The 14,540-nt window shown below is 39.4% G+C and overlaps 1 protein-coding gene across 1 annotated transcript; it reads right to left on the minus strand.

The window, feature by feature from the left end:
• Positions 1-1,119: 1,119 nt before the first annotated feature.
• Positions 1,120-14,451, minus strand: ANKEF1 (ankyrin repeat and EF-hand domain containing 1). The gene is made up of 10 exons (XM_075148192.1): positions 14,106-14,451; positions 13,443-13,642; positions 11,811-11,960; positions 10,943-11,066; positions 9,219-10,041; positions 6,121-6,347; positions 5,001-5,167; positions 4,006-4,009; positions 3,657-3,778; positions 1,120-2,622 (listed from the first exon to the last, which is right to left on the minus strand). Exons 1-10 carry the CDS (start codon positions 14,449-14,451, stop codon positions 2,497-2,499), a joined length of 2,289 nt encoding a protein of 762 aa, XP_075004293.1. The 3' UTR covers positions 1,120-2,496.
• Positions 14,452-14,540: the final 89 nt, after the last annotated feature.

Consider the following 14,540-nt stretch of genomic DNA (forward strand, 5'->3'; position numbering starts at 1 on the left):
CCCAAGTGAGGAGTACTTCCTTCCAGAGAGGAGAGCTGAGCAACTGGCTCCAACAGTGGAGAAATCTCCTAGCTAAACTCTGTGACATAACTCTGCCAGAAACACAGTTTTACCTTACAGGATGAGTTAGGAGTTTCTGACTGTGCTGCTTAATTTTATTTTGATGGCTACTGTTTAGGAAATTGACCCCATGCCTCTCCTTCTTCTAGAGATGCAGTTTTACTTACAACTGTTCAGGGGCATCCTGCTCCTTGTCTGCACTGCCTCCCATAACTAACTCCAACACTATTGTTTTTGTTATTTACAATCATCTGCAGCCAGCAGAAGTTTTATGCTGACAGGCAAAGATGATATGCTGATACTAAGAATTCCAAGACAGCTGATATTTGAAATGGTATCTCACTTTCCTGTAAAGCCTTTCTTTATGCTGAACTATTAAAATGCTAAACATATCAGGATGCTTTCTCAATATAAGCAACTTGTCATAAACTACTTGTGCACAACCACATTAATACAAATAACACGTTCAGTAGTGGTATTTGAAAATAGTATCTCGCTAGATATATCTACTTGCTTTGCATTTGTCTTGGTTATCTACTAAATATCACATTTACATTTGGATGTGCAGTTAGAGTTAGAAAGGGATCGCTGCGCACAGTGTCATGCAGGCAGTGGTGGTGTCTTTATGAATGTGGCTGCATAGGTTTTCCCCGAACAACCTTCCACTCTGCTCTCTTCATACCTAGGCAAATCCAGGCATGGAAATGCACACGCATCAACAAGGGCAAAACTTGGTTCTTCTTACAAGAAATGATGAACCAGAAGGAAAGATTCTGGAGTTCAAGACTTGCAGTTAAAAAAAGAAGAGTATGTTTGAAAACAAATTTTCAAAAGTAGCTGTACTCTTGAGCCAGACAGCTCTTGAAGTCTCACAACATTAGAATTTGAAGAATGGGTACTATCAAACCAGAAGCTGATTTAACTTACAGTGTTTGTCTAGGCCAGTGTCATCTTCTCTCCTAAGGGACACACGCATCACCACACTGGACAACCAGGGAGTGAACTGCATTGCTAGAAAACTCTCTATCAACAGTAGTGCCAACAGTAATTAGCCGAGGTCCTGAAACACAAGGGATTTTTATCCCTTATGCATTAGCTAACTAGACTCTTCTCACAATCTATGTAAATAATTTTTTTTTAAGTTTCCAAGGATAATTGGGCTAGAGGGTTCCACAGGCTATTTGCATGTTGTAGAATATTTAATATTTGTGTGCTGCTTTCTCTTTTTTTTTTCCCTGTAGTCTGAATGTTCTTGTATCCCATGAAAGAATAGATAGGAGGTTTCAGTTCACTTCTCCACACTTTTTGCGTCTTTAGATATATTTTTATGGCATTCCCTCCCACTTCTTTCCTCTCTAAGCTAAACATTCCCAGTATTTCCAGCCTCTGCTTACCCAAAACTTATCACCTGTTACTGCCTTTTTGAAGCTCCAAATTGAGCTCGCTTCTCTGCTGCCAACCATTTTACAGAGATAATCAATAGAACTCAAGGGGCGCTGAGTCTCTCAGCAGGATGCAGGCTGGTTTGGCCTGGTCCTATCACACAAATCTTGACATTATACGCTTCCTATAATGAACTTTCAGTACCTTTTCTTCATACTGAATTACCACTGCCTGGTCAGTTCACTTCTAAGACACCAAATCCTTCCCATGCAAAGAACTAATTTTAATAGCAATTCCTTCCCATGCAAAGAACTAATTTTAATAGCAGGGGCAGTATCTGTTGACTTTGCTGGTTTGGGGGGCAAGCACTGATTTGGATTAGCTGTGGATGTAGCTCTTAATACAAGAACCTGCATTCACAAAATCTCTGAATGTTTTTCAAGTTTGCCGAAAATATCTAAAGGTCTTGATAACAGCTTTGCAACACTGCAGTTGGGGAATACATCCTCGGCGAGGAGAAAGGTTTGTGCGCTCCTGCAAGTGTGTAAGGGAGAACATGAAAGCAGTAAGCTAGACAGTAGTAGTCTTGGTTGTAAATTCTGTACTTTCTGTTGCCTTTCCAGACAACCAAGAACACTGGTGTCTTAAATAATTTCGGAATGCTATCTTCATATCTTTGTATTTAATACTCTTTTAGTAGAAAGGGTAACACACATCTTTCAGGAAGAAGTTTTATGGTGAAAAATAGCCTTATAAAGCCATACTTTTACAAAGAAAAAGGACACGTGTGTGTCACAACATTGGCCATTCCATGAACTACACTGAGCCAGCTCCAGGACTCAGAATCACATGAGGATAAACCTTTTTCCAGACTAAGCCCTTAACAGAAGATCGTGTGTAAGCAACGTAATCTACAGAGGAAAAACATGCTACTTTTTTTTTTATCATAACTGAGATACATTTACTGAGCACTGCATGATTCCTTCCTTACAGTTGAGTAGCCTTTTAGATTTTTGTCCCCTCAAAATATGTAGCTTCTTCCAGCTGGTGTGCTTATTCCATAACTTTTCTATTAAAGGGGGTCATGGAGTTTTCTGAGTGGCCATCAAGAGTAAAGCGTTCACGGAGCAATTCTTGCTTTCTTACTAGCTCCTCTGTTGCGGCTTCAGGGGCCCAAATCTAGAAAATACAGGTATTTGTAGTTAATTTGGACATGACTTCTGCAACTGACGCATTAAGAAGATACTGTTAGCCAAGTAGAGCCATGTTCTAGCACTCCTTTCCATCCTGAGACGTAGAAGAAAACTAGTGTGGCTTCCCAGTGGAAGATACCACAACAATTTGTGTATGCGTAAGCAGAGCATTCTCTTGTCACTTCCAATCTATAACATGCCATGGGCTCATATTAGGGATAATGTGGGAAAGAAGATCCAAAGCTAATTGTTTAGAATGACTGACTCAGGCCCAAGATCCTCAGAGTAGAAAATAGTAATTAGCCGCAGAGTCACTGGCAAGGTAGCCTTATTCCCCTGAGACCATTGCAGAAACTAGCACAAATCAGGGTTAGGGAAATGGTAGACAAACTCCAAACAAAACCTCTCAGTCAGCAATGGTATTATTTTCCTTTTTAAGGGGGGGGCGGAGTGGGAATTATCTCTGATATTTTTCTGGTTTTTGGTTATTTGTAAGTGAGTATTAACAAGTCCCTGATATAAAAATTATATTTCCATTATTCTAACTCTAGGAAATAAATATTTAGTGTACTGTGATCCACTTAGTTCAGTAACTGTCACTGACACAAGTGATCATGTGATAACTAATTGAGAAGGCAAGTTAGAAATTGGTGCCAGTCCCATGCACAAGGACTCTATCCTTTAAGTGTAAGAATGTAAAACTCCATACCATGAACATAGCTGCATTTGTATTTTACTGCAGATCCACTTTAATCCTATTTTAAAACGTGATAAGAGCTTGATTTTCATGATAATTTGTTTTATATAAATATATGTGTATGTATATAATACATATACACATATATATGAACCCTTTAGTTTACTGTTGCTTTGCGGCAATCTCTCTAGCCTGTGTCACATCATCTATAAGCTAGTTGAATTGTGAAGTCATTTCATCAGATTGTTCTGGTTTTTGATCTACAGCAAGGTCTACCTTTAAATTAATGTGAAACTGTGCTTATGTTTTGCTACTGTACGTACTTTTCTGGGTTTGAATGTGATGTCATCTCTCTTAGTAGCACCACTGGTTATCAAAGAGTTCAGATAACCAACGCTGTCCTTAAGGGCATGTGTTGGCTTTTCAAGAATGGATTTTTCTACATCTGGCAGAGATATCTGTGAAGGCTGAAAGAGAAGAAGTTACCAGTTATACAAAAATACTGCATTCGGAAGCAAGGCACACATCCTGCATCTTCTGACACTTCTTTTGCTATCTATTTACTGTGCATGTATTTTTCTTAATCTCTTCAGAATCTGTTTTTCTTAAAGCTGATCATTTTTTTTATAACTAAAATGTGTGAGGGAAACCCTTTAAAAGGTAGGTGATGACTCTCCTTGGACACTAAAACATTAACTGCTGTTTAAGACTCACAAGACAATCACCTAGTACCGCTGGTGATCCCATCCTGTGCTGGGTGATGAATAAATAAGCACCTAAGGTTGTCGTCCTCCTGCCGATGAAAGTCCTGTACTATCCCTGACAAATTCAAAACATCTTGGAAAGGGGAAAACCAACATTTGGCTACTGGGACGTATTTACTACACTGCTCAGGGCAGGACTGCTAAGCATATTTCCAGCAATGCAGACACAATTGCATTTTCTCTCTAAGTAGCACGCCAGGTCTGACTAACAAGTACCACTGGTAAATCGGGAAGGTCTCATCCACAATAAGACAACCAGGATGTGGTCACGGAGGCTGATGTCAGCTTGGGAACTCGGGCAATGGTAAGGTGCTCAAGGCTCCCGGGGGGTGCAGGAAAGGCATTCAGAAGTACAACAGCTAAACTTCAGTGTGGGATTTGAGAAACAGGACTCAGGTCAAGAGTAGAAGAGGAAGGATGTGAGACAAGCTGGGAAATAAGTCAGCAAGCCTGATACCGCCTCAATGAGTTTGATTAGCAGAATAAAAAGACCCTTCTACTAATTTGAAGGGCCTTGGTCTTATCCTGTGAAGAAATAGGTGCTCCCTTTGAGAAATTACGGTTACCAGTTGTTCAGTATTTACCACAACAGAGCTGGATGATCATAAACTTCAGGAGGAGGGGCAAAAGAAGAGGAAATATTTTTCTGTGTCCTGTCAGTGATATAGGACATAATTCTTGAGTGGGACTGGGGAAGACATGAAGTTCATATAAATAACAAGTCAAAATTTCAACCAATGAACAACTACTAGTACTGGCAAGAACAAGTACCAGCTTCTGAAAATACTCACTTTAACAAAACTGCCTGATTTATAGCTTTAGAGGCATGGATGGCAAATAATGAAAGAAAGAAGCATTCTACTAACTGTTAGCAAATCAATCCTTTGTTACCATCTTTCATACCTCTTTTTTCACAGCTTGTACCTCTACAGGCATCAGTGGAGAAGGTGACTTTGGCTTAACAACTTTTTCTTTCTCTGCTACTTCTGGCAAATTTTCCAGTTTATTTTGGAGCAGATCAATTATTCGAGAATCTGCAAATACTTTAGCAATATCAAGAGCATTCTTTCCTGTATTTAAAAAAATAAATACCATGAAAATGAACGTTGGCACTTGTTATTGCAACTGGATAATGACACTACAGTTAACGGAATTTGATTAGGCCTCTATTTTATTAACCATTCAGTGTGCCAGCAGTGTGCCTGACATTGGTGTGAGGACTGGCAGTCATCAGCACTGCTTGCAGAAATAAGTCTTGAAACCAAATATTGCAGGAATTCTTGGGAGTAGTTGCTTTGCTCTTAACTTCACGTGGTAACAGAAGTGGAGAATACACATCCCTTCTACAAGCAGGGTTTCACCTATAAGGCATTTTAGGAAGGAAAGTCTCATTATGTAGCAATGTTGCTTCCTATGTTAGAGCAAGAGCTTTAAAATGTGGTAAATATTAACTGTTTAAATTACTCCGAAAACAGAGGAAATAATACTGGATGAGGGATCTGCTGTGAGGAGGTAACACTTCAGTATCCATTCAGATTTTTTTTTCTGTTAAGTATTTTTTTTCTCAGGGAGTAATATTTACATGCTAAGCAGCAAGAAATTTTTTTAACCAGTGCTGCCTGTGCATAAAAAAAATAAGTAATTTAAATGGGTGGCAGAGCATACACTGGCCACAACTAAAATCTAATTTTCCATCAAATAATACTAATAACTAGATAGAATTTTTTCATTAAAGCCACTTTTAACTCTGTACATATCTTGTGAGGAGTAACAGTCTCCTTAATCATGTAATTAATTATGTTACTTTATTTTCTAGATGCATAAAAGCCAGGAAAGCTGACCACTTATGATAGTGATTCCACTCTGTAGAAAATTAATTGAACCTTACTCTTGCCTTCATCCTGAGCCTGATAGCAATCATAAATTCAGAACACTTCTCAAAGTGTTCCAAGAACTTAGTTTTTTTAATAAAACCTATATACACGTAAGGAAACAGGCCCTTTTTGGAGACATTGATATTTACCATTGCTGTTTGTAGTTTGGATGTCAGCACCCGCATCAATTAAAAAATAGACTATATCCAATCTGCAGATCTCGATGGCTCTCATTAGTGGGGTTGCATTGCCTATTGCAGGCGCATCCACTGCTGCTCCAGCCTTCACTATCAGTTCAGCAATATCTAGGTGTCCGTTATAGCAAGCGTGATGGAGGGGAGTCCACATGAAATTATCCGTTGCGTTTACATCAGCCCTACAAAACAATATGAGAAGTTGTGGCAGATGAAGCTGGCTACTAGATACAGTAACATCCACAGCTCCAAGTACAATCAATGTTAACTGCCCGCTGCAATGGCACATTCAATGTAAATAAATATTTTCATATTGCTACTGCTACTCTGAAACCATTTCAGTATCTGATATATAGCTTGTCATGGAATATTAATTGTAAGAGCGTGCGTGAGTGGTGATCGTATCCCCCTCTAAGCCAACACAGTGTCCTCTACATGGAGGTTTTCACAGATACAGAGAAAAATGGGCATTCAGACAGCTTAGTCCTCTACAATGCTGCTGGTGTTTGTGCTCCAGCTTCACTGAGAATGGCAAAAAGCAGATTAAGGAATTCAAAAAAGAATGCTTCTGGGCTAAGAACAGGTGCTCTAAAACGTGGTAAAATTGCCTACTGTCCAATTTACAAATGAATTAGAGAAGGTCTATCTTGCAAAATCTGAGGATTTAAAACTTTTTCAGCCACTCTGTGCCTGGACTAGATCTGTTTCTGCTCCCAGGTTAAAATTGGATGTTCTGGAGGATGCAAGGGCTAGTTTGGGAGAGACATTTGCAATATGCTGCCTTCAGATGAAGCTGAGGGGAAAAGCATTATCAGCCCTTCAGCAACTGGCTGCCTTAGGAGCTTTTGGGCTGGGGTTGTGCAAAAGCAAGGCTTGGGGAACAAGAGTCACTAGACCCCCTTAATGGTGTTAAACGGGAAGCAATATGGTTTCCTGTATCTCTGAAGAAAGCACAATCCATGTCCATGCCCAGATCTGGGATCTCCCACGTGTGCCATGCGTGGGTTCAGAAGGGGTCAAAACCTCATGAGGGGATTCCCCAGAACTCAAGCAGAGTCAATTACTGTCCATTGTAGTTAGGACAGCCTAGAGGTCCTCAACTGAATGAGGGTCACTGTCCCATTTGGTCTAGGGACAAAGAGCTGATGTCTTCCCAAAAGACAGAGAAGGAGGGAGAAGGAAGAAAAAATTAGGAAGGAGGCTGCTTCCAGGGATAGCTTTTTTGCTCTTTTGGTCAGATGGTTAATATTTAACTCCAGATTCATCTGTTCATCTTTTCTTGTTTAAATTTTTAATCTCTTTCAGAATTCTACCTTTGGTGAGATCTTATCGCAGTAAATTCCCCAGACCTACCAGTTTCACCTTTGTTATCTTTCAGTTGCTTAGCTGTTATAGTTTATTCGTATGCAGTTTTCATTTCCTGTATATTTCTCCTTAAAATAAGCATTCCTAGTTATTCCACTTTCTCTCTCAGCCCAGCCTCCACGCCTGTACTGATACTCTGTCTGCCCCTGAATCCCTTTTGCTAACTTCACTCTATCGGAAACAAACCGATTGAAGGGAACAGGGACAACACAGAACTGACTTAAAAATTCTTCAGCATTTTCTCCTGATCAAATATTGAATTTGCCTTTAGCACAAATTTAATTTACTTCTGAGTCTTTCTGGAACAAGATAGAAAGTGGATACCACCAACTTATGTTTAAACCTCAGCATTTTCTATAGCTCTGAATAAATGTTTTGGTTTTATTCATATGAATTTGTGATACCGTACTGAAAAGGTTATATTTCAAAAAGTATTTGAACTCCCAGGCCAAACTGAAAGTATCTGAAAGTCCACGCAGTTGAAAGACGCAAAGATAAACACTGTACTGATAACTTTCCTCTCCACTTTCTGATTTCTGTCAATTTAAAAATCTCAAAATTGGTACTATTTTTTTTAAACTAAGTTATTACATTTCTAGGTCTAACTGTTAAATATGATGAGATGTGATTCCAGTGCTGTCTAGTGAGGCTTGCTGAAAGCAGTGGAGATTAATTTGCTAGATTAATTTGCTAACTCTTGCATCCTTTTCTTTGAAAGACCTGAATATATACACTTACACAACTTTCCATATGTTCCAGGAATGTCAGTGTAATTACCAGGGTGTGTAAAGATCCATGTGCTGTTAAGTCTTTGCAGGAATTGGAGCAACGACTATCCTTAGAAATGAATGATAAAATGAATTCTAGCTATAGGTAGACAACAAAGCTAATGTAAATATCTTTGAAAAATGTTCACGTAAGTGAATGACTGTAGGACTACAGCAGTCTGACAATAAAAAAAGAGACTATGCTATTACACAAGTATGACTGAATCTTTCTTAAATAGCTTTCATTTTTAAGCTGTCATTGAGATTTTTCACAAGTGTGTCTGTAGCCTACAAAATTGCTGAAGCACTTCTAAAGTGAGGAACAGACTAAATAGCAGCACGCGCTTCTGGTGTAAATTCTGCTGCCTCAGCCTGCTGAGGCTGCAGAGGAAAGTGATTATAAGGCTTATCCCCTTAAAACATTTGCATGCAAAGGCCCTGGCATGTGCAACAGGGAAGTCCAAGATGGCCTTGATGATTCAGCTAAGAGTACCTTGATGATTTCAGCAAGAAATCATCTTGAGCCAGATTTCCCCAAAATCATTCATCTGATTTTGAGTGTTGAATTTTGAGGACGCACTAATTTCAGACGTGGGTATGAACTAACCGCAGTTCCAGTAGACTGCATTTGTAGGTACTCTGGTATGTGACCAAAATGTCAAAAGCCCAGACACCAAAAATTTCAGATCTGGGGAACTTAACTCTTGCGTGTTTCTATTTCTCTGTTACTAAAATGTGAAAAATAATAAACTAACCCTCTGTAACTCAGGATCTTATGGAACTGACTTTAATATTAAACGTTATGTAAATAGAAAACAAACCATAGTCTGTTGCATCCAAATGTTTACTGCACATTTATGCTTTTGAAAGCCTTTCCAAAAGAGCAATTAAAAAAAAAAAAAATCTATGAAATGATCTTACCCCTTTTCCAGAAGATACTGCACAACATCTATGTTCCCGCTTGCACATGCAGCCATCAAAGGTGTTTTGTAATATTTATCTTTTATGTCTACTTGCACACCCTCCTCAAATGCTTTCTGTAGAGACAGAATGTCTCCTGCCTTGACAAGGTAGTTAATATTCATGTACATTTTCCTTGGCTCATCTATATACCAGGCACGGTCATCGTGCACAGGATGGGCAGATGGGTGGTCTCGGTTCAAATGGTAGCTCTCAGCAATGTTCTGAATAGCCTCAATCATGTACACAGGGAAACCATCTTCCCTACGCGGACATGCACTCTTTGGAATAACACAAATGGGCACGGGGATGGCGATGCCTTTTCTGCCTCTTCGTTTCTTCCCTTTCTTCCCCTTCCTCCCTTTGGGTCCAAAGGATGTTATAAGACAGCTTTTCTGCAAGTATTTAGAGCCTTTAAAAAATTCTTCTATGTTGATTCCCTCAGGGTGAGATCCTTCATGCATGTCAGCAATAGTTTGTATTTGTTCAACGTCCACAAAGGCACACTGCTTTTGAATAAGTGATAAAAAATCATCTTTAGCTACTGTCCCATCTCCTTGGTCGATGGCCTCAAACGCCTTGCGGAGGGCAGCCTGGTGCTCTAAGGACCAGTCGTATAGCCTCAGTGCCCAGCGGGGGTTGTCCTCCTTTGCCCCAGGCTTGGACTCTTTTATAAAGGTATTTTCAATTTTACGCAATTCTGCTGCTGCTGCTTTAAAACCGCCTTCCTTGGCAACGGCTCTTGGGGTCTTTGTTAACAAGTTTGTCCATGTAGGATCACAGCCTAAAAATATGGACATAATTTTGCTGATAATGCAGTGGAATTAGTAATTACTGATTATGTAATACAAGAGACTTGTAATATGCATGCCACTAATTGCTACAGGTCTACAATTTTATATTGTCTTAATTATAAATAGCGATAGTAGGTGGAACCACATCATTATCTCAGATTGGAAGGCTAGCCACATGTCCGTATTTGATTCCCAAAGGGAGATTCATTGGGCAACCCATGCCTTACTTACCCGTCCACTCATGAATATGAAAGGCAGAAGTTCAGTGAAAATTTTACATTTTTATTTAAAGTGGTGAGCAACGCTAAGAAGAAACAAACTAAGATTAAAATGTCACTCACTGTTCTATACCTCAACCTTGCAATTTGGCAGTGGACCACTAGTTAAACATTTGAATGCAAGAACAGAACGTAGGATTTTGCATGGTGCTCTTGAATCAAAGCTTGAAGTGATACAATTATCTGATTAAGTTAGAAAATGATCATAGCTTCTTTGGAGTATGTTTCAATGCCCATGGGCGCCAAGTTTTCTCCATAATTACACTGAGATAATTTTTTAAAATAATCAGCAAACCAAAAATTAATTTTCTATTGGAAGATTCAATATGATACTTCTAAAAACAACTAAAACCAGAACCACTTAATACAGTCAAGTTCTAAATTACACAAACCTATGATGTTTCTGCTGCTTTCTTTAAGGAATGTTTTATCTCGGCCACATTACTAGAAATAAGTCATAATAGCCTATGTTAGGCACTTCTTAATGACAATTACATATGCCACATGATATCTCAGAGAGTCAAATCTTTCATAAATGCCCAAGTGAAATCTTTCCTTTAGCACAGAAAAAGAATACACGTGATAGTTGCAAAGTAACTTATTTTTAATGTACCTCTTTGTCCTATAAACTTGCAGCAATTTGCAAATCCTCCCTCCGCAGCGTAATGAAGTGGCGTGTTACCATTCATAGCAATCAGGCCCAAGTCTCCGTTATAAGCTGAAATAATCCTCAAAATCTAGAAAAACAAAGACAGTACCACTAAAAATCTTGTCTGTTTCTTAAGATGGGGAAGCGTGAGAATGATTTACAAATAAATGCAATATCATATATTCCCAGTTTATATAGTGGACTTCTCTCCCGTGCCCAGCTGATCAATGTGCACATAACATGCAAGTTTTCTATAGTACTGTGCTTACTTAATGGAGGAAATAGAAATCTTGTTCAGTTGTAGACATCAAGGACAATCTTCACTCCTGCCAGCCTGCTACAGGCCACTGTCTTAAAGTAACGCTGACGTTGCACGCACAATCAAAACTGCATAATTTTATATCCTTTGAAGATGATAGGGGGGATAAGGAAGAAAGTGCCTATCTGCAGCCATTTGCATCTGTCCTTATAATGGTAATGTTTCATCCAGGTTACACAGCTGCTACACGTTGAGAGAAACAAGCTCTCCAATGGAGCTGTTCACACCAGACAGCCACACCAGCGCACACACTCCGAGGTACCTTGGCAAAAAAGGCTCTGCAATTATGAGAGAGATTCTATTGCTGCTGGATTCCCTTTGGTACTTAAAAAGAAGCTGCTTTTGATTGCTGATTATTATGCTTTGATCAGCTGAGATACTGGACTCAAAAAAACCTCCAAAACACCCAACCCCTAAAAAAAACAAACAAAAAAAACCACCCCAGGTTTGGCTTTCAACCCTGAAAACCTTAGGGCACATCCAGCAATGCTTTAATGCCACAAATGATGGTACCTCAAAAAAGCCTCCTTTGGCTGCGAAATGTGCAGCACTGTGCCTTTCAAGGTCAAAAAGGTTAACATCGACTCCTCTCTCAAGTAGACCACGCACCAGCTCGAGAACACCTTGTCTTGCGGCTTCCATTAAGGCTGTGCGACCCGTAGCCTGCGAGATAGCAAGAAAACAATTCAGAATTTGTTTCGTATGCCAATTCAGGTTGGAACAATATGATCTGATTGTTGCAAGTTGGCATAAAACTGAAGGTCTCCTTTTAGGTATTACCAAAAAAAGGAGACAAGTCTAATAGTTTCAAAGATACTTGTAGGTAAACTTTAAGAATCTAGTCATAACGCTGCTAAAATATGAGTAGTCAAATCCCAGCAACTCAAGTACAGTAGTAGCTTGAGTCCCTTGAATAGTCCCCATGAAAATCAATTCCTTAGTTAAGGAATTCTTTATTCTGTGTGCATGCTCTCATGCATGTTTATAAAATTTAACACAAAATACCACCTCATTAATGAAAGAGCATAAGGAGCTATGGCTGGAGGAATGCTATGGGGAAGGCAGAGCAACTGGGGAATTTCACTACTGTTCTGTCTGAGAGGAAAAGTTCACATTCTAATACATTAGTGCTCTTCTTCTAGATAGTAGTGTATGTTTGTGATTAGCAGTACCTATTTTCTTTATAATGGCTGACTTTGGTAGATCTGGTGACCTTCCCAAGAATAGAGCACATCTTGGACCAGGGATCGCCTGCTATTAACATGTTGGCCTGCAGCAACACTTAGAATATCTGACTTGCCACTCTCCAGAGGGGCACAGAGAGCAGTGAGCCGTGGATGTTGTTCCATACGTTCTTCCCAATATCTGTCTTTCTCTGGGCCTAGCAAACCATTCCTATTATGTGACCAAGTATGTGCCCATCATATTACAAAAAAAATGCAGGTTTCTCACATTGCAGGTATTCTGAGCGCATGAAGCGGACATGTGCGTGAGAGGATGGGATAAGGATGTTCAAACGTTGGTTTTGCTATGGCTACAAGCTAGGAAGGATACTGCAAAACTCAGACCAAAGCAAAAGCCATGGGTAGCTTTAAGAGGAAGCTTGAGCTCCTTGCCTTGATCAACAGCACAGAGGTCCAGGTCTTTGTTAAATTAAGGAAGTAAACAAAGAAATTACTAAGACAGATGTACAAAAGAGAGAAAAGAGTTTCTTATGTCTCATCCCTGCCTTGATTTCCCATGAGATTATTCATGCTGGACTCACGTTTTAGCGTACATTATTTCAACCCTGAAAACCTTAGGGCACATCCAGGCAAAGTACAAATCAGCATTGCTCCACTGAAGTACAGTGAACTGCAACTCCTAAGAGCTGGCCCAGTTACATTTTGTTTTTGTAAAATATTTGCACTCTAATCTACAAAAATCTAAACCTAAATACATGGTTCAAGCAGAAGGCTTAAATCCCTGCTCATGCAAAAGAGCGTAGTACAGAAGAAGGGAATAGGCGTGGCTGCAGAGTTAAGCATTTGTCACTGCTTTAATATTTTAATGATTTAAGTATGGATTTAAGGTCATATACTCTAGCTGTCTAGTAACTATTCTATACTCCTGTATATATGTTTTTAGTTACAGAAATATTCATACTGGGTTTCTTGTATTGGGATTTGCTCCTCTTTCCAAGAAATTCAGACATATTTCTTTAATATCATGAGCTTGCTCACAGGCTTGTAGAAATACAGGTTTCCCATCAGTAGTACAGTTGTTAACATCTGCACCATAATCCAAGGCAATTTGCATGCAGTGGTAGTGTCGTTTTGTAGGTAAAATGCAGTAAAACAAAACACCTGCAAAGAAAACCAGCAGGGATTATGGTGCAATACTAAATTATTAGAAAGGTTACTTAGGCTGTAAGCTTCACAGCTGAACAAACTCCTTCAATAGAGACCCATTAACTTCTCTTAGGGTATATACATGCAAAAAAGACTTCTAGTTTAGGGCCTTTGAATTTGGGGAGTAAACCAGAATTTAATCTGTGACAGGTCATGGGAGGAACGTGATTCTCAATCGCAAGTTATCTTTCTGCTATGTACTAGAGAGACCTATGATTTAAAGGCCTAGACTGTTTAGGGAGAATTATTTTCCTTTTCATCAAAGCTCTTATGGCCAGTAGCTTCTGCTGAGCTGTAAGGACTACCCTCAACATCAGTTCCTCTCTATAGATTGGACACAACATACATAAGAAGTGTGTAACACAGTAAGGGGTCATTTTATGGTATTTCTGGTCTGACAAGGTTCCCTTTTACTTACCTTTCCCTTCATTATCCACAGCAGTCATGTCTGCTTTAGCTTTTGCTAATAAATCCAAAACCAACTCATGGCCTAGCTCAGCTGCCTTCATTGCTGGAGTACGTCCCATTTTGTCCTGGATATCTGGATGAGCTCCCTGTTCCAGCAAGAAGCTGCACATGTCAATGTCATTTTTAATGCAGGCCAAATGAAGGGCACTATAGCCTTCCATAGGCTCTGTGAAATTAATGAGATTTGGGAATCCATTCTGGACCAACTTTTCTATTTGCTTCTTGTCTTTTTGGTGAACGCACTGAAGAAGTTTGTAGATCTGTAAGTTTAGAAGTCTGTTATCTACTGGTAACATCCTGGAATAAGAAAAAATGGCTTCTTTCAAGGAAGTAATTTCTGCATGGGGAGAGAAGAAAACATGTAAACTCAGAGATGAGATTATAA

Source organism: Calonectris borealis, chromosome 3 (genome assembly GCF_964195595.1).
Source record: "Calonectris borealis chromosome 3, bCalBor7.hap1.2, whole genome shotgun sequence".
NCBI classification, from domain to species: domain Eukaryota; kingdom Metazoa; phylum Chordata; class Aves; order Procellariiformes; family Procellariidae; genus Calonectris; species Calonectris borealis.